The sequence below is a fragment of the Phyllopteryx taeniolatus genome, chromosome 23, assembly GCF_024500385.1.
Source record: "Phyllopteryx taeniolatus isolate TA_2022b chromosome 23, UOR_Ptae_1.2, whole genome shotgun sequence".
Lineage (NCBI taxonomy): Eukaryota > Metazoa > Chordata > Actinopteri > Syngnathiformes > Syngnathidae > Phyllopteryx > Phyllopteryx taeniolatus.
Window position 1 is genome coordinate 7,644,473 of NC_084524.1, and position 25,598 is coordinate 7,670,070.

The window sequence follows — 25,598 nt, forward strand, 5'->3', positions numbered from 1 at the left end:
ATATTCATTCAAATTTGGCAGGCTTGTTAACATTACTCTTCTCTGTGGCGTGTCGAATTTACATGCCATTTTTTGAGCCTGCTTCGTTCCACTTTAAAGGCATTTAAATTCTTTTCAATGGGGAAAATGGATTTGAGATACAAGTAAATTGAGTCACTCTCACTGTTTGAAGAAGTGTATTTTATTATGCATCACATATGCTGTACACTTTACAGTTGACCACGAAAAGCGTCTTTCGTCTAGTTCACTCAATCGATCATTTATTGGAAATGGACATGACAAAATTTGGGGGGAACAAGGAATGCATGATTTTGTGTATTTTGGCACCAGTGCAAATTCTCAACATCTGTCCACAGGAAGCTTTTAGAAAAGACAACATGAAGATAAATGTGGTAGGTAAAAGACACAAATATAGATTTTATTTTTTTTTGATAGTCATTACTAATGATATGAAACATTTACATTTTCAATGAAAGTTTCTTGAATAGAATCAGAAGCATCTTTATTTGCCAAGTATGTCCAAAAAACACACGAGGAATTTGTCTCGGGTAGTTGGAGCCGCTCGAGGACGACAACAGACGGTCAATTGACCGAGAACACTTTGGAGACAGAAAGACATTGACAAAAAAAAAACAGTCACTGAGCAGTAAAGGGTTGCTAGTTATCTGGTAATGCCGGTACATTATTTTTTTTTGACAATTGTGCGTCTTTTTGTAAGTCAGTAACATAGTAATTTTGGTTTTTTAAAAACATTTACATTTGCATTAAAAGCTTCTTGATCACTGCTATTCTCACCAGCACACTCATGTGTCTTAGCTTGATACTTATAAGAGAATCTCTGACCACAAACTGAGCAGGAAAAAGGTTTCTCACCAGTGTGTCTTCTTGTGTGGATTTTTAAGCTTCCCTTCTGAGTGAATCTTTGACCACAAACTGAGCAGGAAAAAGGTTTCTCTCCAGTGTGGGTTCTTGTGTGTTTTTTTAAATCTGTCTTCTGAGTGAATCTTTTTCCACAAACTGAGCAGGAAAAAGGTTTCTCACCACTGTGTGTTCTTGTGTGTAATTTTAAGCTTTCCTTTACAGAGAATATTTTACTACAAACTGAGCAGGAAAAAGGTTTCTCACCAGTGTGTGTTCTTGTGTGTATTGTTAAGTGTCCCTTCATAGAGAATCTTTGACCACAAACTGAGCAGGAAAAAGGTTTCTCACCAGTGTGGGTTCTTGTGTGTATTTTCAAGTATCCCTTTTCGGAAAATCTTTGACCACAAAGTGAGCAGGAATAAGGTTTCTCACCGGTGTGGGTTCTTGTGTGTATTTTTAAACTTCCCTTTTTAGTGAATCTTTGACCGCAAACTAAGCAGGAAAAAGGTTTCTCACCAGTGTGTGTTCTCACGTGTTCTTTCAAAATGCTCTTATAAGCAAATGTTTTCCCACACTGAGAACATTTCCATCGTTTGTTGTCAGTGTGACATCTTATATCACCTTCACACTGTTTATCATCATTTTCATCAGTGTGAGGAGAGTGTGACATGATATCGTCACTATCGGATCGTAGAGCTGAGAGGCCATCTGCTTGTGATCCTCCACAGTGGTCTTCATCACCTTCTGTTTTCATGTGTTGACTTGAGGTGCTGCCTGGAGGCTCCGCCCCTCTGGTCTCGTCACTCTTCAAAGAAACACCAGTCGATGCAAATTTGGTGATATCCTCCTCCTCTTCCTGTTTGTGGGGGTGCGCTTCTTCCTCCTCTTTTTTAATTGAAATAGGCTTCTCTTCCTCTTTGATGTGGTGGACCTCTTCGTCCTCCACTTCCTCTTTAATGTGAGGGGGCTCTGGCTCCTGCCACTCAGTACGAAGCTCTTCAGTGTCTGCAAGACACAAAAAGACAGACATACGTGGTTTGGTAAATCTTTTCTCATGTTGTGACTTTATGTATTATGGTTTAGATTTAGATTTAAGATTAATGTGAAAGCCACATGAGTTTGATATATTGGAAATAATAAAATTGGGCAGGTCAACAGCAACAATAAAATGTGAAAAAGTGTAAAATAATCAAATTCATCAATACAAGTATCATTAAAGGTAATACAGTGGACCCCTGCATACTCCTGGTTTGGCATTTGCAATTTTTTTCCATATAGGTCTTTATGTAACAGTGGCCTCTTGTAAAACAAATTCAGCAGCAGTGAAGTAAACATAAAAACATACAATTCAAAACAATTTTACAAAGCCTCATCACATTCATCCCAACATTGTTGTTTAAAAAAGTTTGTGAGGGATACTGTACATTATTGCTGCACCTGTTTTTAGCTTGTTATGAACCCTTTATTCAACATGTGCTTTTACAGAGTGTCATATCACATTGTACAGTTTGATTTGTATTTGCTTATATTTTGTTTACAATCAGCCCCTCTTTGAATAATTTTAGGTGACATAATAGTGACAACTTGTTACTATTTATTTTAGTTTTGATGTTTAATTTATTCAATACCATGTCTTGCCGCTATTCTCACATAAAATAAGGTAGTGTCTATTTTATTTACAGAAATAGCAGTTTTTGTGATATTTTAAGCGAGTTAAGTTTCCAAGTCAACGAAAACATGATACTTCAATGAAATTGTGGTTTCTCGCATACAGTGGGTACGGAAAGTATTCAGACCCCCTAAAAGTTTTCACTCTTTTATATTGCAGCCATTTGCTAAAATAATTTAAGTTCATTTTTTTCCACAATGTACACACATCACCCCATATTGACAGAAAAAAACAGCCATAAGTATTTAGACCCTCTGCTCAGTATTTAGTAGAAGCACCCTTTTGAGCCAATACAGCCACGAGTCTTTTTGGGAATGATGCAACAAGTTCTTCACACCTGGATTTGGGGATCATCTGCCATTCCTCCGTGCAGATCCTCTCCAGTTCTGTAAGGTTGGTTGGTGAACGTTGGTGGGCAGCCATTTTCAGGTGTTTCCAGAGATGCTCAATTGGGTTTAAGTCAGGGCCCTGGCTGGGCCATTCAAAAACCGTCACGGAGTTGTTCTGAAGCCACTCCTTCGGTATTTTAGCTGTGTGCTTAGGGTCATTGTCTTGAACCTTCGGCCCAGTCTGAGGTTCTGAGCACTCTGGAGAAAGTTTTCGTCCAGGATATCCCTGGACTTGGCCACATTCATCTTTTCTTTGATGACAACGAGTCTCCCTGTCCCTGCAGTTGAAAAACACTCCCACAGCATGATGCTACCACCACCATGCTTCACTTGTTGGGACTGTATTGGACAGGTGATGAGCAGTGCCTGGTTTTCTCCACACATGCCACTTACAATTAAGGCCAACAATTTCTATCTTGGTCTCATCAGACCAGAGTATCTTATTTCTCACCATCTTGGAGTCCTTCAGGTGTTTTTTTAGCAAACTCCATGCGGGCTTTCATGTGTCTTGCACTGAGGAGAGGCTTCCGTCGGGCCACTCTACCATAAAGCCCCGACTGGTGGAGGCCTGCAGTGATGGTTGACTTTCTAGAACTTTATCCCATCCCTGACTGCATCTCTGGAGCTCAGCCACAATGATCTTTGGGTTCTTCTTTACCTCTCTCACCAAGGCTCTTCTCTACCCCAATTGCTCAGTTTGGCCGGACGGCCAGCTCGAGGAATGGATCTGGTCTTCCAAAACGTCTTCCATTTCAGGATTATGGAGGCCACTTTGCTCTTAGGAATCTTCGGTCCAAGATGGCGCCTACCAGTGTGCAAAGTACCCTCCTGTTTCAAACGCTCCACCATCATTCCAGTCCCCAAGAAACCTGCAATCTTGGGTCTAAATGACTACAGGCCTGTCGCCTTGACATCTGTGGCTATGAAGTCCTTTGAACGTCTCGTGCTGGACCACCTCAAAGCGTCACAGGTCCTCTGCTGGATCCCCTGCAGTTTCCTTACCGAGCAAACAGGTCTGCGGATGATGCAGTCAACATGGGACTGCACTTCATCCTAGAACACCTCGACAGTGCAGGGACCTCCGCGAGGATCCTGTTCGTGGACTTCAGCTCAGCGTTCAACACCATCATCCCTGAACTCCTTTCATCCAAGCTTCTCCAGCTCAGCGTCTCACCTGCCATCTGCCAGTGGATTTACAGCTTTCTGATGGGCAGGACACAGCAGGTGAGGCTCCACAAGGTTGTGTCCTCTCTCCGCTGCTCTTCTCTCTCTACACGAACGACTGCACCTCAGCGCACCCGCCTGTCAAACTCCTGAAGTTTGCAGATGACACCACTGTCATCGGCCTCATCAAGGACGGTGACGAGTCTGCATATCGACAGGAAGCGGAGCGGCTGGAGCTGTGGTGCGGCCGACACAACCTGGAGCTGAACACGCTCAAGACTGTAGAGATCATCGTGGACTTCAGGAGGCATCCTTTGCCACAGCTGCCCCTCACGTTGTCCAGCTGCCTTGTGTCAACCGTCGAGACCTTCAGGTTCCTGGGAATTACAATCTCTCAGGACCTGAAGTGCGTGACCAACATCTACTCCGTCCTCAAAAAGGCCCAGCAGAGGATGTACTTCCTGCGGCTTCTGAGAAAGCACGGCCTGCCACAGGAGCTGTTGAGGCAGTTCTACACAGCGGTCATCGAATCAGTCCTGTGTTCTTCCATCACAGTCTGGTTTGGTGGTGCTACAAAAATGGACAAACTCCGACTGCAACGGACAATCAAAACTGCTGAAAGGATTGTCGGTAACCCCCTACCCACCCTTGAGGACTTGCAAGCTGTCCTCAAGGGTGGGTAGGACAAGAGCATGCAAAATCCTCTCGGACCCTCCACAGCCCTGGTCACCAGATCTTCCGGCTCCTTCCCTCAGGTAGGCGCTACTGATCAATGCAAACTAGAACTAGCAGACATTCCGACAGCTTCTTCCCTCTTGCGATCAACTTCTTAAACAACAATTCCATCACAACATGCTGGCAATTTTTTGACTTGAGTTCGTTGTCACATTTCTGTGGGGCCAATTATACATTACTCATGCACTCACTGTACTAGTCTCGCTACGCTGCACTATTTGCATATCTGTTGTTGACCAATACTGGCCACTCATGCCAGAGTAGCATCTGCTCCATTTGCACACTGATTGAGGAGTATCTGCAACATTTGCACAATCAACATTGTCCCAGATTATCGCACTACTCGTCACTTTAAACCGCGTACACTCCTTGAAGTCTCGGCACCCTTTGTACAATGGTCATTGCACTGGACTATTGCAATATTAGTCATTCAAACTGCTATAAGTGCTCGAGGACTCTGCATCTTTTGCACAATTGTCAAAAAATACAACATAAAAATGTACCGGCATTACCAGACAACTAGCAACCCTTTATTGCCCAGTGACTGTTTTTTTTTTGTCAATATCTTTATGTCTCCAAAGTGTTCTCTGTCAATTGACTGTCTGTTGTCGTACTAGAGCGGCTCCAACTACCGGAGACAAATTCCTTGAGTGTTTTTTTGGACAAACTTGGCAAATAAAGATGATTCTGATTCTTAAGTGCAGCAGAATTGTTTTTTGTAACCTTGGCCAGATCTGTGCCTTGCCACAATTCTGTCTCTGAACTTTTCAGGCAGTTCCTTTGACCGCATGATTCTCATTTGCTCCGACATGCACTGTGAGCTGTAATGTCTTATACAGACAGGTGTGTGGCTTTCCTAATCAAGTCCAATCAGTACAATCAAACACAGCTGGACTCCAATGAAGGTGTAGAAACATCTCAGAGATGAGCAGAAGAAATGGACAGCACCCGAGTTCCATATAAGAGTCTCACAGCAAAGGGTCTGAATACTTATGGGGGTGCTGTGTGTACATTGAGGGGGAAAAAATGAACTTAAATGATTTTAACAAATGGCTGCAATATAACAAAGAGTGAAAAATGTAATGGGGTCTGAAAACTTTCCGTACCCACTGTAGATTAATTCTGGATAATTTGACTTGGAGTGGGTTGCTGCAGCAGCCCCGACAGCAAAAAAACATTTGTATCATAAGTCTCAGGGTGTATCCCCATTCTGGCCGATGATGGAGGATTGTTGACGTGCAAAAAAATGTCAGCAGTGCAGTAACATTGCTTGATCGATTTACTGTAGTGGTCGTAGTGGTGGTGGCAGTCGCGGTATTAGTAGTTGTCATGATAGTAGCAATTGAAGTAGTAGTTGTACTCGTAGTTGTGATATTGGTGGTGGTGGTAATGGTGGGTGGGGACATGCAATAACTAATCAAGAGAACAGAAAACGGCAGGGCAGTATGTGGGGAAATGAGCAAGGCAGTGCTCGTGACAAGTGGTGCGGTGGGATTCTTTTTTTAGTGTCTAAACCCCTGTAAGAACCTGTGTTGTTGTTCGTGATCCCAGTACAAGTAAAGTCTATAGTGTTTCTATCAAACTTATTAGGGAATGAACACCATATCAGTGCACTTCGTCAACTTGTGTAAGGAGTTGCTGAGCCGTTAAAAAAAATATTATTTTTTTTAATTGCGCAATAAATTTTGGTCCCCTTTTTAAACCAGTTAAGGCAATTGATAGTACAGTTAGTCTCTCTGGGATGCAAACACCTTATTTTTTGCACTGTATGTTATTGCGATATTTTTGCAATTTTTTTTAATCCGTTGCTCTTGCTCTCCCTCCCTCTCAATATATTCTGTTTAAATGTGTTAAAAATGTGTTTGAATACCCTCAAACAATTTCAAGTTGAAAAAAAATGTGAAAAATTGTCAGCTTTTCATATTTCTGGAGGTGTTTCTATATGCCGTATTTTCACTTATCGCGGGGGGTTGGGGTGGGGGCTCTGGAACGTAACCCCAACGATGGAGGGGGTTTTACTGTAGTTGTGTTAGTAGTAAGAGTGGAGCTCAAGATTTATTTATTTATTTTTTTAAATCCATAAGGAACAGAAAGTTGGTAAAAGAAATGAGGCGTCACTAGCATCACAGGTGTGTCGGGGCCTATCAGCTGACTTCGGGCAAGAGGCGGGGTACACTCTGAACTGGTCGCCAGCAAATCAAAGGGCACATATAGACAAACAACATTTCGGACTCACATTCACACCTCTGGACAATTGAGCGTCTTTAATCAAACCTACCATGCATGTTTTTGGATTGTGGGCGGAAACCGGAGTGCCCGGAGAAAACCCACGCAGGCACGGGGAGAACATGCAAACTCCACACAGGCGGGGCCGGGGATTGAACCCGGATCCTCAGAACTGTGAGGCTGACGCTCTAACCAGCCGCTCATTGGATTCAGAATCTACTTATTGCTATAGGGTCAACAAAACGCCAAAATGATGAGCTCCAAGATAATGGCTAAAACTAGAAGTTAAAACATTAGTAACTTCTTTGTGTTCAACTTACTGCACATTTGAATTTGCCTCAGCGTTGTGTCGTTCAACAATGACTCGTTCAAACTAACAAATCGTTTGCGTGAAAGTAGTGAACGAACATTTGTTGCTATCATAGTTCAGTTAAGCTAACCCGTGCGTTTGTGCCAGCCCACCTCAGAGAAATGTCTCGTCATTGGTTAGCAGCTTGGTGGGTTCGCTGGTTTTTACAGCGTAGCTCTATGAGGCGGAAACAAGTTGTAGTGTTTGGAAATTGGAGCAGCTGGAATATAAACAAGCGGCCCTCTTCTCTGGCAACAACTCTGCTTAAGACGGGGAAAAAAACAACAATAAAAAGAGGTTGTTGCTTGGTGCTCCTTTTTTGAAGGCCCCGCCGACCTCAATGAATGAACTTGTGTTTCTTTGTAGACAGAAATCATACTCTTGACTTATTTTCTGTACAAACAAAGGACTAAACCTTTTTACGGGGAACTGTTCTTGTTAATGACCTAATTAACTGTTTCTTCTCTTTCTAGATCTTTTTACATGGGCTTCACATTCATGATTAGTCTTTGTCTGGGCCAGTTCACAGCTGGTACAGTAAATAGCCTGTACATACCTGTAGAAATAGGCAATTTCGACACACTGTATATGATTCCGTACCTTACATTCCGAAAAAATAGACTTAAATCATAATTAATTAATTAGATATACTTAATTTAGAATCCCATGAGAAAATTGTCCTATTTAATTATTTCTCATTTATGGCAAAAAGGGGAGGACCGTGGTTGTGCCGGTCCATACTGTGCCAGGAGCAATGATGAGGAGGAAGATCGTTTTGTTTTTTTTTGGGGGGGGGGGGTCAAGGCGCCATTCAAGGTAGCACCGCCCCTGGCTTGCAGAATGGGACCCCGTGGTCAGCTGATTTTTGCGCACTTTTCTAGGACTGTTACCCCACATCTTTTTTACACCACGGTCTGGTTTCATGTAAAAACATTTTGATGGAGCGTCATAGCCGCTGTCCAGCAAAGCAGACGCCTGCATGCTCCCCAAAGCCCGCCGAGCTGGCGGTTCCTGCACGCACTCGGACATGGCTGCCGCCTTCCGCGACTCTGGCACAGCTTGCGGGGAACTTTCGTGTGAGCCACAGGCTCGCAGCTGTGCTCAAGTAAAATCAATTCATGAATTGATTCTTCAGCACGTTCACTGAAAAGATTGGATTGTGTAAACGAGAAGTTCACGTTACTCGACCGACCGCTGCACTCCGCCCCAAAAAAGAAAATGATGTGTGGTGCGCAAAAGTGCACTAATACCATCGAATTGGGTGCGCATTTTAATATTTTCTGTGCACCCCTGCCTATAACCAAATAAATAACAGCAGCATCATAATAAAAAAAAGATAACTTTGTTCCCTTATGGCTAATTAAAATTTTAGTTAATCATGACTTTAAGTCATGCAAATAAGTAAATGTACTGTCATACCTTTGTATGTATTCAGCATCCTATTTCAAAACGATGTATTATTTTCAGGTTGAAAGGTGCTTCAGGTGAAAAGATGCCCCCTCCCCTAAAAAGTTATAACATGCATTTGGATCAGGCAAAACCAGGGCTGCTTTATAAACTCCTGCCAAGCAAATGTCTCTTAAAGGGCTTTTAATTTTCATTTATTTCACACGAGTGCTTTTTTGAATGTTTAATTGCAGCAGAAAGAGCTGCTTCTAACTCAAACTATCCAGCCTTTCAAGACACTCACAATGGTTAGAAAGATGTAGCCGATTAATACCGCTTGCAGGCCGAGAATTCCATGGATGTCAGCTGGTCCGCGCGTTGTGCAAACCGCGTGACGTGCGCGATGACGTCTTTACTCGTCTTTGGGGAGGCTAACAGAATCGTTAACTGTCTTTTTGATTCGGGGGTTGGCCGTCCGGGTGGCCAGCCCCCCGTCTAGGGCGGCAGCGGCCACCACGTGGTTCTGCCCTTGCCACAGACCCACGTAGTATACATTATTGGATGTTAATAATGTTGTCTTAAACGCATCATGAAACGGGGCCCCCAAAATCATGAAAATTAGAATGCGTGCAAAAGCGAACCGACCTGCTCTGCGTGGCACAGTTCGAGCCTGCAGATTGAACCCAGCGTCCACTAGTTGCCGATGTGGCTCCTTCTCCTCTTTTGGGCCACAAAGTTCATCCTCGTACTCTGCTGTCCTTCTCGCACACATTTTCACACGCCGATCAAAACACTTTCCGCTCTACGCTGGAGGGATGAGAAAAGCCAAGTGCAAATCGGCCATGTGAAACAATGATATCAAGATTAAGCTTTGGACATTGTGGGTTAAACAGTACGTTAGTTGAAATGGCAAAGCACTAAAGTCAACAACACCAAAACAGTAGAACGTGTAATTATGCATTCTAAAAACAGACAGAAAAAAGACAGCTAATTTGGGGGGGGGAAGTTGAAACATTTATAGACATAGATAAAGATAATAAAAATGATGATTCAGAAAATCATTGTTACAGGATATGATTTCAGTCTCTCAGACAAACAACGCTCATAGAATGCAATTGTTGGGGTTTAGATTTGTCTTTTTGTGTAACCACATTAAGCTGACAGAATTGAGTTGTTGGTGTATATGTTTTGAACCTCACTGAAGTGTCACTATTAGATATTGTGGTCCCCACTCCTTACGAGTCGGTGGCGGAAACAAGAAGACTTTCTTTACCTCACGCTTAGCGAAGTGTTGATTACAAACGTGTTTCTTTGTTAGCACGCTAAGCTAGGCTAGGCTATGCTATGCCGAGAAGCTTCAACGTGCACGAGACGAAGATTGCACGAATGATGTTTTAGTCCACTAAAGTCGTGATCAGGGGCGTCCCGCGTCGACGATGGACAACATTCGGCAAGATTTGCTGAAGCACGATCCCGCCTCCTCCCACATGGCGAGAAGGGAAAGGACATGTATTACCCAGCATCATCATCATCATCATCATCATCATCTTCTTCTTCTTCTTCTTCTTCTTTGTTGGCGGGTGGCATCAAACGTTCAACATGCATTACCGCCATCTACTGTGCTGGAGTGTGTGTGTGTGTGTGTGTCTGAGTTCGTCTATGCATGTGTATAGTACCAGGGAGCAAAAGAAAGAAAGAAAAACCAAATCAACTTTCGACCATATCAATCCCGATCTTCGATCGGCTTCGATCTTCATTTCTTCGGCGTTGACTACATTTCTAAGATGAAATACTGGAACCCCACTCATCTTTGACAACAACAACTAGCCCGTTCAACACCACTCCACATTCCCACCAACCCGCGGGATGCTTCCCCTTCCCAATTCAATGCGTTGTCCCATTCAGCCCTGCATGTCCTCATCTTAATCTTCTGATTGTTTGTTCCCTTCTGTTTCTCCCCGCTCCTTTCACGCCCCCGTGCCACCATCTGCCGAATCGGCTCGAAATACCGTCCTGCGTGAAAGTTTTTGCCGTTCTGTTTTGATGGCTTTGATTATGTTATGTTTTTCGCATAAGCCTTGAGCTTCCCAGTCCCAAAAGGTATTCCCAAGCATTCTTCTCGTTTCAGTGAATGTCTTGATTTCAGTCTGGAAGGACCCATGCAAATGCTGTTCTCCCATTCCAATGTATGTGGTGTTCGACTCCTTCCTCCCGGTTTCCTTTCCCTTTATCACCGTGTTCTCTTTCTCGTACGTGAAGCTCTGCTTCCGCCCGAGGGCTGTTGCTGTATGAAAAATTGCTGGACTGTATGTTTTTGTTATTAGTCCCATTTGATTTGCTGTCCACCCATAACGCTCTACCTTGGCTTTGCCACTCTCCCAAAATGCTGAAGACCCTTTCCAGTTGGATGCTGTTTATGTCTGTGACTCTGCAATTTTGCCCAGTAGTTCAACATAATGTTGAAATCTTAATTGCAGAGGCATATCTCTCACCTCAACCTGTACTGCATGAGCTGGAGATGAAGATAATCTTAATGCATAGTTCTGCATGACTTCTAGTTTTTTCAATAATGTTTCGCCGACCCTCTATAGAGCAGGCTTCCGTAGTCCAATACCGACCGCATTAAACTAACATGAATGTTTTTGCTTGCACCCCAATCTGACCCTGTAAGACCTCGCATTATATTTAAAACCATTTTGCATTTTTTCTCAACCAGACTTATATGCTCACTCCATGTCATCTTTTAATCAAATACAACACCTACAAAAAAAAAAGAAAATGAACTTCTTCTAATTGTTTTCCATACCTCTTTGATCCGTTTTCGAGTAAACAACACTACCTTTGTCTTTTCAACAGAACGCTTACATCCCCATCTGTATGACCATTCCTCAACCATCCCAATTGCTTTCTGTATCTTATCTTGGATAAACTGGATATTATTGTCTCTCTTCTTCCATAATGGGCGGCACTGGTTAGCACATCTGCGTCACTGTTGTGGAGACCGGGGTTCAAATCCCGGCCCCGCCTGAAAAAACGACACTATTCAGCTTCTGTCAAAATGATGGACGGCCGGAAGTGCACCTCATCGGTCGCCGGAAGTGACGCGGGTTGTCGGAAGTAGATCGGGCGTGATGTCGTCGAGTGGTGCCGGAAGTGGACAGCGGATGTGACATTGTGCTTTTTGCCGGAAATAGACTGGAAGCTGTGTTGTTGGCGGGAATCTAAACCGGAAATCGGAGAAAAAAAGGACAGAAATACTTACTTTTAAAAAGTAATCAGTCTATTACGATATAATGTATCATCCATCCATTTTCTAACGCTTATCCGAGGTCGGGTCGCGCGGGCAGTAGCTTTGGGAGGGACAACCAGACATCCCTCTCCCCAGCCACTTCATCCAGCTCTTCCGGGGGGATCCCGAGGCGTTCCCAGGCCAGCCGAAGGATGTAGTCTCTCCAGCGTGTCCTGACAAGTCACTGTAGCGTCCTGTGTGAATGCAACAAAAGTAGCAGTTGGTCACTCGTGGGCGTTTGATCACGGGTGGTCATCGGGCACGTAGCCTACCAGAAAACGGGGTAGGGGCCTTACCTTTTGAAGGCGTAAACAACTAAGAACAACCACACATTCTCATTATGCAAAAGTGATGGGCACGGCAGTTCTTTTGAGTGTACTGAATCGTTCGAATCAGTTCTTTAAAAAGATTTGATCAAAAGATTCACAGAATCATTCAAGTGCTTCCTCATTCCGTTAATGATCCATCCCTGAGGTTCACATTCAATCAGCACGTTCACCGAACGTTGTCGTTGTCACGTATTGTAAACTAGGAAAGGCAGGGAGATTATTAAATAATAAGAAGAAAACCTTCAGCGAAATTATCACCAACCTGTCTCTCCCTCAGCAAGCTCTCGAACACCCGGCTTCGGTTTTGACTCGTGAACATGCGTGCAACGACCTCAGCTCCTGACCGTCCTTCCACATCCCCTGACGTCCAGGCAGGGGATGTGGAAGGACGTCACAGAGGGGAGGCCGGGGTAGCACTGAACCCCCCTGAAATTTGATTGGACCCCCCAGATGATTGATATTATGGCACCGACAGGATCCATTTGCATTTTGAAATCAATGACGCCTTTTGACTGCTAAGGCCCTCCTGTACAGTAGTTGGCGCTATGTACCAAAAGGAGCTGTAATCCACATGTATTAGGAGAAGAAGAATCTCAACAGAAGAAGAGGATTTGCCCCAGAGCCAGTCTACGTCACGACCTCATCCTAAAGTAAGTTTTACGGTGCTGTCCTAATGAGTCACTGTTTAAAATCACTTTTGTGTTCAGATAGGAGATCCTTTTGCTAGCAGCCAAGGGTATAAAGCTAAAGTTAATATTAAGTTACATCTCATGGCGGTCAAAACGAAAACTTATCACCCAGCAGCGGCATGCAGTGTTTCAATAAGCAGCCAGTGCAGTGTACCCGCTGGCACACACAAACAGGGGCAGATGGACAAGTTACATCTCATGGCGTCGACACATGACCAGTGTCAGCTTCCAACAGCCCCTCCACATGAACGTCTGCATTTAATTGGGGTTGCTGCTTATGTTTACGTCTTTCGCCAATGATTTTAGAGGAATGAAACGAGCAGACAATCGGCCAGCTAGCTGTTTCATGCTCTGCTGGCTTAAATGAAATATAATGTGAAGGAGGCTAGGGGATTATCCTTCACGTTTTGCCCTTTGTTATGTCTCTAAGCTGTTGGCATACTGATATGTTTGTTGAAACGCCTTAAAACTGACACCGCTACAGTGTCAAGTGTTGCTGTTGCATCTTTTTCCCCTTCTATGCAGCATCTTATTTCATACATACTGTACTGCACAACAGGCTAGCTAAAATACTTTGAAGACAAACTGGTGGAGTGCTTTCAAAGAAAACTGCAGGAGTTGAGGTTATCACAAAAGTGCTCTTAATGAGCATCACAAGTGTAAAGCATAATTACTGGAATTCAAGTGAACTTTATATTTCAGTTTGATTTCTGAAATTTCACCAGGATCACCAGTGTAGCGTGTTTAAAATTGGTATAGCCTACCTGTAATTCATGTGTGTTCTGCCTTTTTATTGAAGTATTTGGTCTGTTTTATTTTATTATTTGATTCAAGAGGTCTGCTGCCTTTGTATTTACTTCATAAAAAAGTGTGCCTTTTTATTTCATATTTCATGTTCGTTCATGTTTCATATATATATATCCTCACTTGGGTCGCGGAGCCTATCCCAGCTATCAACGGGCAGGAGGCGGGGTACACCCTGAACTGGTTGCCAGCCAATCGCAGGGCACATTTAAACAAACAACCAGTCACACTAACATTCACACCTACGGGCAATTTAGAGTCTTCAATCAACCTACGATGCATGTTTTGGGGATGTGGGAGGAAAGCGGAGTGCCCGGAGAAAACCCACGCAGGCACGGGGAGAACATGCAAACTCCACACAGGTGGGGCCGGGGATTGAACCCCTGTCCTCAGAACTGTGAGGCAGACGCTCCAACCAGTCGTGCACCGTGCCGCATACATATATATATATATATATATATATATATATATAAACTGTTTTCAACAGTGCATAAAGGCTTTTGTATTACTGGGCTATTTTTTGTGAAATAAAGAATGTCAAAAATTTGGCTTGCGACTTAATAACTAAGTTAAATTTTGGGTCCTGAGCCAAAATCAGTTGGGAACGACTGAGTAGCTGAAAGTTTGAATATTAAATTGACATCTACAGTGGTCTATTTCCCCTGACATTGTTTAGGCTTGAAGTGGGGATTTGATAACATTGTGTAATTGTAAGTGATGCTAAGAGTAACAAAACTGGCATATTTTTTTCATAGGGTCCGTTCAGAAATGAAAAGACAGGGCGACAGGATATATAACTTATTTTTAAAGAGAAGCAAGTCAGGCAACGGTAAGGTGGACAGAGAGTATGTGAGTGACTAGCTCGTGTGTGTACGTGAGTACCGTATTTTCACGACCATAAGGCGCATTTAAAGTCTTACATTTTCTCCAAAATGGACGGGGCGCCTTATAATGCGACGCGCCTTATGTGTGCACCGAGTTCCAACATCTATAAATGTTGTTGTGTGATGAGCGCTCCGCTTGACTGACTGGGAGCATTTCCTGCCGACGCGCTGCTTAAATAGAGGAAGGCGGACGTGACTGAGGACAGCATGCGGACATTAAAGGCGGAAGGGTGCGCGTGAAGGAGGACGCTAAAGGCACGCCCCCACTAGGTATATAGCGCCGGTATGTGCATTGTGCAAAACAACAACGGTTTGGCTCAGGACCCCCGAAAATGACTGCGGTCAAGCCAGTCTCCACTCGTAAAGTAGCAGTCAAGCCAGCCGCCCCTAATTTTGTTCATACTAGGCATTACGGTAATAGGTCGCCAACTCGCAGCGAAAACTACCTTCAAATTAAAAGCTTCCCAATAATACGGACGTCAGTGCTCTTCGGTTAAGGAATGCAACCAGCAAGGTTAATTTGAATCTTGAGATGCATTAAAAATGTAGTTTATTTGATATCTTATGAAAAATAAATGGTAACTGGACTGCACTTATATAGCAGACAGAGAGAGAGTCGCGATTGGTGCAGATTGTAATGGACATGTTGGTGAAGGTAATAGGGGCTGATGAAGAGGTGATGGGTAAGTACGGCATCCAGGAAAGGAACTTGGAGGGACACATGGTGGTAGACTTTGCAACAAGGATGCAAATGGCTGTAGTGAACACTTTTTCCCAGAAGAGGCACGAACATAGGGTGACCTACAAGAGTGGAGGTAGAAGGACGCAGGTGGATTACATCTTGTGCAGACGATGGAATCTGAAGGAGGTTACCGACTGTAAGGTAGTGGGAGGGGAGAGTGTGGTTAGACAGGTGTGTAAGAGGACTCTGGTGGTGGGGAGGAAGATTAGGAAGACAAAGGCAGAGCAGAGAACCATGTGGTGGAAGCTGAGACAGGACGAGTGTTGTGCAGCTTTTCGGGAAGAGGTGAGACAGGCTCTCGGTGGACAGGAGGAGCTCCCAGAAGACTGGACCAGTGCAGCCAAGGTGATCAGAGAGGCAGGCAGGAGAGTACTTGGTGTATCTTCTGGCAGGAAAGGAGAGAAGGAGACTTGGTGGTGGAACCTCACAGTACAGGAAATCATACAAGGAAAAAGGTTAGCTAAGAAGAAGTGGGACACTGAGAGGACCGAGGAGAGGCGAAAGGAATACATTGAGATGCGACACAGGGCAAAGGTAGAGGTGGCAAAGGCCAAACAAGAGGCATATGTTGACATGTATGGCAGGTTGGACACTAAAGAAGGAGAAAAGGATCTATACAGGCTGGCCAGACAGAGGGATAGAGATGGGAAGGATGTGCAGCAGGTTAGGGTGATTAAGGATAGAGATGGAAATATGCTGACTGGTGTCAGCAGTGTGCTAGAGAGATGGAAAGAATACTTCGAGGAGTTGATGAATGAGGAAAATGAGAGAGAAGGGAGAGTAGAAGAGGCAAGTGTGGTGGACCAGGAAGTGGCAATGATTAGTAAGGGGGAAGTTAGAAAGGCATGAAAGAGGAAGAAAAAAGGAAAGGCAGTTGGTCCTGATGACATTCCTGTGGAGGTATGGAAGCATCTAGGAGAGGTGGCTGTGGAGTTTTTGACCAGCTTGCTCAATAGAATTCTAACGCGTGAGAAGATGCCTGAGGAATGGAGGAAAAGTGTACTGGTGCCCATTGTTAAGAACAAAGGTGATGTGCAGAGCTGTGGGAACTATAGAGGAATAAAGTTGATGAACCACACAATGAAGTGATGGGAAAGAGTCGTGGAGGCTAGACTCAGGACAGAAGTGAGTATTTGCGAACCACAGTATGGTTTCATGCCTAGAAAGAGTACCACAGATGCATTATTTGCCTTGAGGATGTTGATGGAAAAGTACAGAGAAGGTCAGAAGGAGCTACATTGTGTCTTTGTAGATCTAGAGAAAGCCTATGACAGAGTACCCAGAGAGGAACTGTGGCACTGCATGCGGAAGTCTGGAGTGGCAGAGAAGTATGTTAGAATAATACAGGACATGTACGAGGGCAGCAGAACAGCGGTGAGGTGTGCTGTCGGTGTGACAGACGAATTTAAGGTGGAGGTGGGACTGCATCAGGGATGAGCCCGTTCCTGTTTGCAGTGGTGATGGTTAGGCTGACAGATGAGGTTAGACTGGAATCCCCGTGGACCATGATGTTTGCAGATGACATTGTGATCTGCAGTGAAAGCAGGGAGCAGCTGGAGGAACAGTTAGAAAGATGGAGGCATGCACTGGAAAGAAGAGGAATGAAGATTAGCCGAAGTAAAACAGAATATATGTGCATGAATGAGAGGGGTGGTGGGGGAAGAGTGAGGCTACAGGGAGAAGAGATAGCAAGGGTGGTAAGGAAGTGAAGAAACGGGTCCAAGCAGGTTGGAGCGGGTGGAGGAAGGTGTCAGGTGTGTTATGTGACCGAAGAGTCTCTGCTAGCATGAAGGGCAAAGTTTATAAAACAGTGGTGAGGCCAGCCATGATGTAGGGATCAGAGACAGTGGCACTGAAGAGACAACAGGAAGCAGAGCTGGAGGTGGCGGAAATGAAGATGTTGAGGTTTGCTCTCTGAGTGACCAGGTTGGATAAATCAGAAGGTCAGCCAAGGTTCAATGTTTTGGAGACAAAGTTAGAGAGAGCAGACGTGGATGGTTTGGACACGTCCAGAGGAGAAATTGTGAGTAGAAGGATGATGAGGATGGAGCTGCCAGGCAAGAGAGCGAGAGGAAGCCTAAAGAGAAGGTTGATGGACGTCGTGAGGGCAGTTGGTGTTGGAGAGGAGGATGCAGGAGATAGGCTCACATGGAAAAGGATGACGCGCTGTGGCGACCCCTAAAGGGACAAGCCCAAAGGAAAAGAAGAAGTATTCTGTTTTTATTTATGTTTAACACAACATCCCAACTTCATTGGAATTGGGGGTTGTATTTTATACATCGTAGCTGTCAGATGGAATCCCCTCACCTTCAAAATGACAACTTTTCAGGAAAAAACCGAACAAAAAAACAAGCTTGCTTGAGTTTCCAAACACCGCTTCGTTCAAGTTGGTTTTCTATCTTATATTGCTGTCATATACTGTATCAAATGCATCACATGGACAACAGTTAGTACCCAAAAATTATGGTCAATCACTAATTTAAATGTGCTGAAAAATCTCAAATTTATTAGGGTGTCATCATTAAAATTTTACAAAGACAGCGGGAGAGTGCCACATCCTTGCAAGCCTCATGCATGAACCCAATAAAAACGTCTGTCAACAATCATCACCAAAATGTACGCGGACATCTCTATTCACGGTAGCCTCTGAAAATATTTCAACAATCAGGCCCAATATTTTAGGTTATATGGATCAGCTGATTAGGCGACATAACGCAAAGACCCTCGTCATGGGTCAGCCAGCCGGTCTGTCACACAATGCCACCTACAGAAACGCCTTGGTGATCTCGACATGCATACACACATGTACATTTGTGGGGCAATCAATTCAAAGGCTGACATGTCCGAAATGTGGGAGGGGCCAAAATCTGGCTGAAAATTGTATCATTCAGTAAATGATTCTAAAATGACTACGGAGTGTATTTTGGAGGCCTTTTTTTCTGCAAACATCATTTATGAGTCCAGCACTATGGAATAAGTGCCCATGTTCTCACCTTTAAGTAGTCCCTTGAAAGTAATTTGGGCACCAATGTTAATTCTTAACACTCGCGAGGCTTTTTGGAAATATATGGACAAGAAGATAGGTACAATAAAAGCTGATACACAGAGTACAAGAATATAGATTTTTGTAAGTCAGTAACATAGTAATTACTTTTGATAAACATTTACATTTGCATTCAAAGCTTCTTGATGACTACTATTCTCACCAGCACACTTGTGCGTCTTAACCTGATACTTATAAGAGAATCTTTGGCCACAAACGGAGCAGGAAAAAGGCTTCTCACCAGTGTGTGCTCTTGTGTGTCTTTTTAAGTTTTCCTTCACAGAGAATCTTTGGCCACAGTCTAAGCAGACAAAAGGCTTCTCACCAGTGTGCGCTCTTGTGTGTTTTTTTAAGGTTCCCTTCACAGAGAATCTTTGGCCACAATCTAAGCAGACAAAAGGTTTCTCACCAGTGTGCGTTCTTGTATGTATTTTCAAGTGTTCCTTCACAGAGAATCTTTGACCACAAACTGGGCAGGAAAAAGGTTTCTCGCCAGTGTGCGTTCTTGTATGTATTTTCAAGTTTTCCTTCACAGAGAATCTTTGACCACAAATTGAGCAGGAAAAAGGTTTCTCACCAGCGTGGGTTCTTGTGTGTAATTTTAAGTGTCCCTTCTGCGTGAATCTTTGACCACAAACTGTGCAGGAAAAAGGTTTCTCACCAGTGTGGGTTCTTGTGTGTTTTTTTAAGTTTCCCTTTTCAGAGAATCTTTGGCCACAATCTGAGCAGGAAAAAGGTTTCTCACCAGTATGCGTTCTTGTGTGTATTTTTAAGTTTCCCTTCACAGAGAATTTCTGACCACAAACTAAGCAGGAAAAAGGTTTCTCACCAGTGTGTAATCTTGTGTGTTTTTTTAAGCTTCCCTTTTCAGAGAAACGTTGACCACAATCTGAGCAGGAAAAAGGTTTCTCTCCAGTGTGCGTTCTTATGTGTTGTTTCAAATGACCCTTACGAACAAAAGTTTTCCCACACTGAGAACATTTCAATCGTTTGCTGTCAATGTGACATGTCATATCACCTTCAAACTGTTCATCGACATCATTAGTGTAAGGAGAGTCTGATGTCATGTCGTCACTGTCGGATAGAGGAGCTATGAGGCCGTCTGCTCGTGATTCACCACCTTCTGTTGTCATGTGTTGACTTGAGCTGCTGCTTTGAGGCTCCGCCTCTCTGCTCTCCTCACTTTGACCTTCATCTTCACTCTTCAAGGGGACACCAGTCGATGGAAACTTGGTGATATCCGCCTCCTCTTCCTCCTTGATGTGGGGGCATGCGTCTTCCTCTTCTTTGTTGATCAAAATGGGCTCCTCTTCCTCTTTGATGTGGTGGACCTCTTTGTCCTCCACTTCCTCATTAATGTGAGGGGGCTCTGGCTCCTGCCGCTCAGGACGAAGATCTTCAGTGATGTCTGCAAGACAAAAATACAAACACACACATAGTTTGGTAAATCTGTTCTCAGGGTGTGACTTCAATGATGTGTATTCTGGTTTATATTTATATATAAGGTTAATATGAAAGACAAATGAGTTTGATATGTTGGAAATAAAACCGGACAGTTCAACAACAATAAAATGTGAAAAAGTCTAAATTAATAAAGTTATACATATATATATATATATATATATATATATACATACATATATACATATATATATATACATATATACATATATATACATATACATATATATATACATATATATATATATATATATACATATACATATATACATATATATATATATATATACATATATAATATATATATATGTATACATATGTATAGGTAGGCGCGACCGATGAATGCAAAGTAGAACTAGCAGACATTCCAACAGCTTCTTCTCTCTTGCCATCAACTTCTGGAACAGCTAACCTACAATTCCATTGCAACATGCTGCCAATTTTTTTTTGTCTTGAGTTTGTTGTCACATTTCTGTGGGGCCAATTATACATTACTCGTGCACTCACTGTACTAGTCTCGCTACGCTGCACTATTTGCATATCTGTTGTTGACCAATACTGGCCACTCACGCCAGAGTAGCATCTGCTCCATTTGCACACTGACTGAGGAGTATCTGCAACATTTGCACAATCAACATTGTCCCAGACTATCGCACTACTAGTCACTTTAAACTGCATAGACTCCTTGAAGTCTCGGCGCCCTTTGCACAATGGTCATTCCGCCGGACTATTTCTATATTAGTCATTCAAACTGCTCTCAGTGCTCGAGGACTCTGCATCTTTTTGCACAATTGTCAAAAAATAAATCAATAAATTTATACCGGCCTTACCAGATAACTAGCAACGCTTTATTGCTCTCAAAAATGTTCTCTGTCAATTGACTGTCTGTTGCCGTACGAGAGCGGCTCCAACTACCGGAGAGAAATTCCTTGTGTTTCTTGGATGATGCTTCTGACTTATTAATTCATATTTCAGTAAAAGTTCAATATAGCATTGTTAAAATCGTTATTTGGGACTGTTTTATCACATCAAATGGTGTATATGTGCAAGTTATAACTTGACTTCCTGTTTTAAGCTTGTAGCCTTTTATTTTGAGGGGTCCGCACTGGAACTCCGCATTTTGGCACAAAAAGTAACTGCACACGGCACCGGTGATTTTTATTGTATTTTATTTGTTTACAATACAAAAACGTCGTCATTTAAAAACTGCATTTTGTGTTTACTTGTATTGCCTTTGACTAATATTTCAATTTGTTTGATGATGGGACACATTTAAGTGTGACAAACATACCCAAAAAAAAAAAGAGAGAAATCAGCAAGGGGACAAACACTTTTCAACCACTGTAGGTCAAATGAATTCTCCAAATTGTCCTTGGGTGTGAATGTGAGTATGCGAATGGGTGTTTGTCGCTATGCGCCCTGTGATTGGCTGGCGACCAGTCCACGGTGTTGCCCATCTCTCGCCACAAGTCAATTGGGTTCGGCTCCAGCACACCCACCACCTTAATTAAGGATACGCGCTGTTGGAAATGAACGGATGGTTTGTATGCTCGTGGAACCTCAGGAAAATAACTGGAAGGGTTAGGATGGAAATAGTCGACGCTTCTGAGCTTTTACTTGGCCCTCACGATCTGACAAAGTTATTGAGATTTCGGTCCAATATCAACACAGGAGTATTTTGAACACTAAAAAGCAGCTAGTAACTAAACAAGTGAGAGGAAGAAAAGTCTAAACCTGCTCTGTGTACCGCAACACGAGGCTGCGCGCCAACAGCGTCCACAAGTTGACGTTGTGGCTCGTCCTCCTCTTTCGATCCAGAAAGTTCCTTCTCGTCCTTTGCTGGCGTTCTTGCACACATTTCCACACGATAATCACACCGCTTTTACAGGCGATCTCGAATTTGCGATGCGTTGCTGACAAACGCGGCTAGCGAACTAAGTTAAGCTAACTAGGCCGAGAAACTTCAACGTGCACCACCAAGACGAGTACATCCGGACACGAAGATGTGTAGTTAGTTAGTTCGTTTGAGTTCTTTAAGGTCGTGATGGACGCACTGTGTGGATGTTTCAATCCGTTCACAACTAATTCGAGAAGAATTCATTCGTGGCGCGAATTCGGTTCCTCAAGCAAAAGTGCACGAAAGTCGATTGGTAGCGGAAGTTGCTGGCAACGAGGGAAGCGCATGCGCGGGCGCAGCAGCTTGGATTTGATCGTTGGCGATCATTTCTAATTAAGTTGACTGCAAAATATGCTGGCTAAAACGAGATAAAGAACACGTAGACGAAACTCGGCCAATTCCAATTTCAGTGTCACGCATTGCCTTCTATGGGAAGACGACCTTCCCAACATGGCCGCCAGCAGGCAGGTCGGTTAGCCAGGCGGCTACAGCGAGCTGGCGTATCTAACCCTTCATTCCTATGGACCGTAACTGCACGCGCTTCCACTTGCTGCACAAAAGTCCTGAATTTGTTCCAAAGGTGCTGAATCCTCGTCACAGTACTGCACTAAGAGAATCATTCGTTCGGTCTTCGTGTCCGGTTGCAGTCGTGTGGTTACTGAAAAACTAACCTCGTGCGTCCGCGCATGCGCTTCCCTTTTGCCAGCAACTGTCTCCTTCTTTTGTTTGACTCCACTCCTCATATTTTTTTCCCGAATGGGTAGTAACGGATTGAAACCTCCACACAGTTGGTCCATCACTACTTGAAATGGCTCCATGTTGGTCTATGACAATATTTGAATTTGGTGGCGTCATGAATGCTCTTACGATGAAGGACACGGCAGGAAATGTTCCCTCCAATAAATGAGAGTAGGTGTTCCGGTCAAAGTAACCGATGATGTGCGAGTGAGCACCTGCCCTTCAAATCAGAAATCTTCGTGTCTTGGCGGTGCAAGTTGAAGCTTCCCGGTCGAGTTAGTTGAGCTCGCTGGCCGCGTTTGTGAGCAACGCATCGCCGATTCGAGACGATCGTGTGGAAAGGTGTGCAAAGGACGAGAAGGAACTTTCTGGATCGAAAGAGGAGGACGAGCGACAACGTCAACGCCGAGCAGGTTTGTTTCTCTTCTTCCTCTCACCTGTGACTTTAGTGACTCCCTACTTTCTGTTGGGAAAAATATTCGTTTGAATGGAATCTTCATATCTATATCTATATCTATGTATCTATCTATGATGACTTGCGGCAAGAGGTGGGGTACACCCTGGACTGGTCGCCATCCGACCGCCGGGCGCATATCGACATTCACACAAAAGGACAATTATGATTTTCGATATACATTTAAGGTGAATGTGAAAGCCAGATGACTTTGATATATTGGAGATAATACAATTGGGCAGGTCAACAGCAACAATAACGTGAAAAAGTGCAAAACAATAAAGTTCATAATCAAGTATCAATCAAGGTAATACAGTGCAGTGCATACTCCCAGCTCGGCATTTGTCATTTGTTTCTGTATCGGTTTTATGATGGAACAGTGGCCGCTTCTAAAAATCATTTCAGCAGCAGTGAAGTGAACACAAAAATAGAGTTCCAAATCATTTTACAAACCCGAACCGCATTCCCCCCCCCCAACATCGCCGTTTAAAAAAATTATATAATAATATTTGTAGAATAAGTAGGCTTGACACAATCAGGATTTTTGGTGCGAACCACCGATCAGCGAGTTTTAAATATGATTACCGATCCGATCACAAGATGGAGCAAGGTGTCTATTTAGGGTTAGGGCCTAAAGACAAGATGGCGCCTCCCCGTGTGGTCGCATCGGTTACGCACTCGCGAGTATTATTTTTGTTTTTGTGTTTTTTGGTCGTCTTTGGAGATATTACACGAGGGGAGAATTGCTAACCATCAAGGAGGCGACTCCGGACTTTCTTTCGCAAATCTGCTCAGTTTTTTGCCCTGAGTTACTCACCGGAGCAGCGACCGCGGTCTTTGGCGCATGGAGGCAGAGGCAGCGCACCGATGGAAGCGAGCCGGCATCCAGGTGAAACTCCGCGAGAGGATACCGACTGGCGTTCCCGTCGATCCACCTCGCGAATGTACGCTCCGTACCCAACAAAATGGACGAGCTTCATCTCCGGATAAAGAGCAGTAAAGACTTCGGCCGTTCCGCCGCCATGTGCTTTACGGAGACTTGGCTTTGTGAGGCTGGACCCGATGGCGCCGCCGTGCTTCCCGGCTTCCATCTTCACCAGGCAGACCGCGACATGGAATCATCGGGGAAAACAAAAGGCGGCGGGATATGCTTCTAGATCAACGGAAAATGGTGTACGCACGTCACGGAGCTCAGCACAAACTGCAGCCCGCATGTGGAGTCGCTGTTCTTGAACTGTAAGCCATTCCTACTCGCCTCGTGAGTTCGCATCATTCATTTACGCTGGTGTCTACATTCCACCTCAAGCTAACACGAACGCCGCACTGCTAATGCTCGCCGAACAAGTAAACAAAAAAACCCGGACTCACCCCTCATTATTCTCGGGGACTTTAACAAAGCTAAACTCAACCATGAACTCCCTAAATACAAGCAGCACATGGACTGTCCTACCAGGGAATAATAACATTTTAGACCACTTCTATACTACGCGAAATAACGCATATTGTTCCATACCTCGTGCCGCCCTGGGCTCGTCTGATCACTGCTTAATTCACTTAATACCGACGTACAGGCAAGAACTTAAATGCGCGGAGCCTACGATGAAAACAGTGAAACAGTGGACCAACGACGCAAAGATGGAACTTCAAAGCTGTTTCGACTGCACAGACTGGAGTGTCTTTGAAAATTCAGCTGGCAGCCTGGATGAATATACGGACACTGTCACATCCTATATCAGTTTCTGTGAAGAGGTTTGTGGACCAACAAAGTCATTTCGCACTTTCAACAACAACAAGCCGTGGTTCACTGCCAAAACTTAAGCAGCTTCTGGAAGCTAAGGAGGACGCATATCAAAGCGGGGACAGGGCCCTGTATAATCGCGCTAGAAACCAGCTGACCAAAGAAATTAACATTGCAAAGAGGAACTATGCAGCGAAGTTGGAAAAACAGTTTAGCGCTAACGACTCTAAATCAGTCTGGCATGCATTCCAAACGCTGACCAATTACAAGTGACGACCCCCCCCCCCCCCCCCAAGCTGAGAACAATAGCACACTAGCCAACGACTTGAATACCCTCTACTGCAGATTTGAAAAGGACACTTTCACACCCCACACCCACCCGGCCGCACCACCGACCACAATCACACCTCTGACTTCTGCGTTAACCATCCACGAACAGGATGTGAAACGCATCTTCAAACAACAAAAGATTAACAAAGCTGCAGGCCCAGACCATGTGTCCCCATCCTGCCTCAAAGTCTGCACAGACCAGCTCGCTCCACTCTTCATTCAGATCTTCAATAGATCCCTGGAACTGTACGAAGTTCCATCCTGTTTCAAACGCTCCACCATCATTCCAGTCCCCAAGAAACCTATAATCTCGGGTCTAAATGACTACAGGCCTGTCGCCTTGACATCTGTGGTCATGAAGTCCTTTGAACGTCTCGTGCTGGACCACCTGCTGTTTGGCTACCGAGCGAACAGGTCTGCG

At 44.1% G+C, this 25,598-nt stretch overlaps 6 protein-coding genes across 12 annotated transcripts in view; 4 read left to right on the forward strand and 2 right to left on the reverse strand.

Annotated features, from left to right (window-relative positions):
- Positions 1-25,598, forward strand: part of LOC133472547 (gastrula zinc finger protein XlCGF57.1-like) — a 220,531-nt gene that overhangs the window by 123,278 nt on the left and 71,655 nt on the right. The gene's annotated exons all lie outside the window — the stretch shown is intronic.
- The window catches only part of LOC133472553 (gastrula zinc finger protein XlCGF57.1-like), a 208,635-nt gene that overhangs the window by 111,382 nt on the left and 71,655 nt on the right, over positions 1-25,598 (forward strand). The gene's annotated exons all lie outside the window — the stretch shown is intronic.
- Positions 1-25,598, reverse strand: part of LOC133472544 (gastrula zinc finger protein XlCGF57.1-like) — a 221,723-nt gene that overhangs the window by 32,051 nt on the left and 164,074 nt on the right. The window lies entirely within an intron of this gene.
- Positions 1-25,598, forward strand: part of LOC133472573 (oocyte zinc finger protein XlCOF6.1-like) — a 287,199-nt gene that overhangs the window by 20,911 nt on the left and 240,690 nt on the right. The window lies entirely within an intron of this gene.
- On the reverse strand, positions 166-24,634 carry LOC133472526 (zinc finger protein 84-like). 4 transcript variants are annotated; one of them, XM_061763449.1, is made up of 6 exons: positions 23,927-24,634; positions 18,801-19,967; positions 12,098-12,262; positions 11,861-12,000; positions 9,425-9,581; positions 166-1,866 (listed from the first exon to the last, which is right to left on the reverse strand). In XM_061763449.1, the coding sequence occupies exons 1-6, from the start codon at positions 24,198-24,200 to the stop codon at positions 719-721; spliced, it is 3,051 nt and encodes a 1,016-aa protein (XP_061619433.1). In that variant the 5' UTR covers positions 24,201-24,634; the 3' UTR covers positions 166-718. The 4 variants fall into 4 exon arrangements, with proteins under 4 accessions (XP_061619433.1, XP_061619437.1, XP_061619435.1 ...); XM_061763453.1 differs by having other exon boundaries at positions 19,578-19,967; positions 23,927-24,631; XM_061763451.1 differs by lacking the exon at positions 23,927-24,634 and adding an exon at positions 22,589-22,816.
- Positions 22,936-25,598, forward strand: part of LOC133472535 (gastrula zinc finger protein XlCGF57.1-like) — a 34,171-nt gene continuing 31,508 nt past the window's right edge. The window contains exon 1 of the mRNA XM_061763491.1: positions 22,936-23,068. The gene's annotated coding sequence lies outside the window, so the exon portion shown is untranslated. The remainder of the gene's footprint in view (positions 23,069-25,598) is intronic.

Coding starts and splice junctions, on each gene's coding strand:
- LOC133472526 (XM_061763449.1), bottom strand. CDS start 24,200: ATGGAAGCCGGGAAGCACGGCGGCGCCATCGGGTCCAGCCTCACAAAG. Junction 12,263..18,800: donor ACACACAAGAGCACACACTG/GTGAGAAGCCTT, acceptor GCATTCACACAG/GACGCTACAGTGACTTGTCA. Junction 9,582..11,860: donor CACTTCCGGCGACCGATGAG/GTGCACTTCCGG, acceptor CCTCCAGCGTAG/AGCGGAAAGTGTTTTGATCG.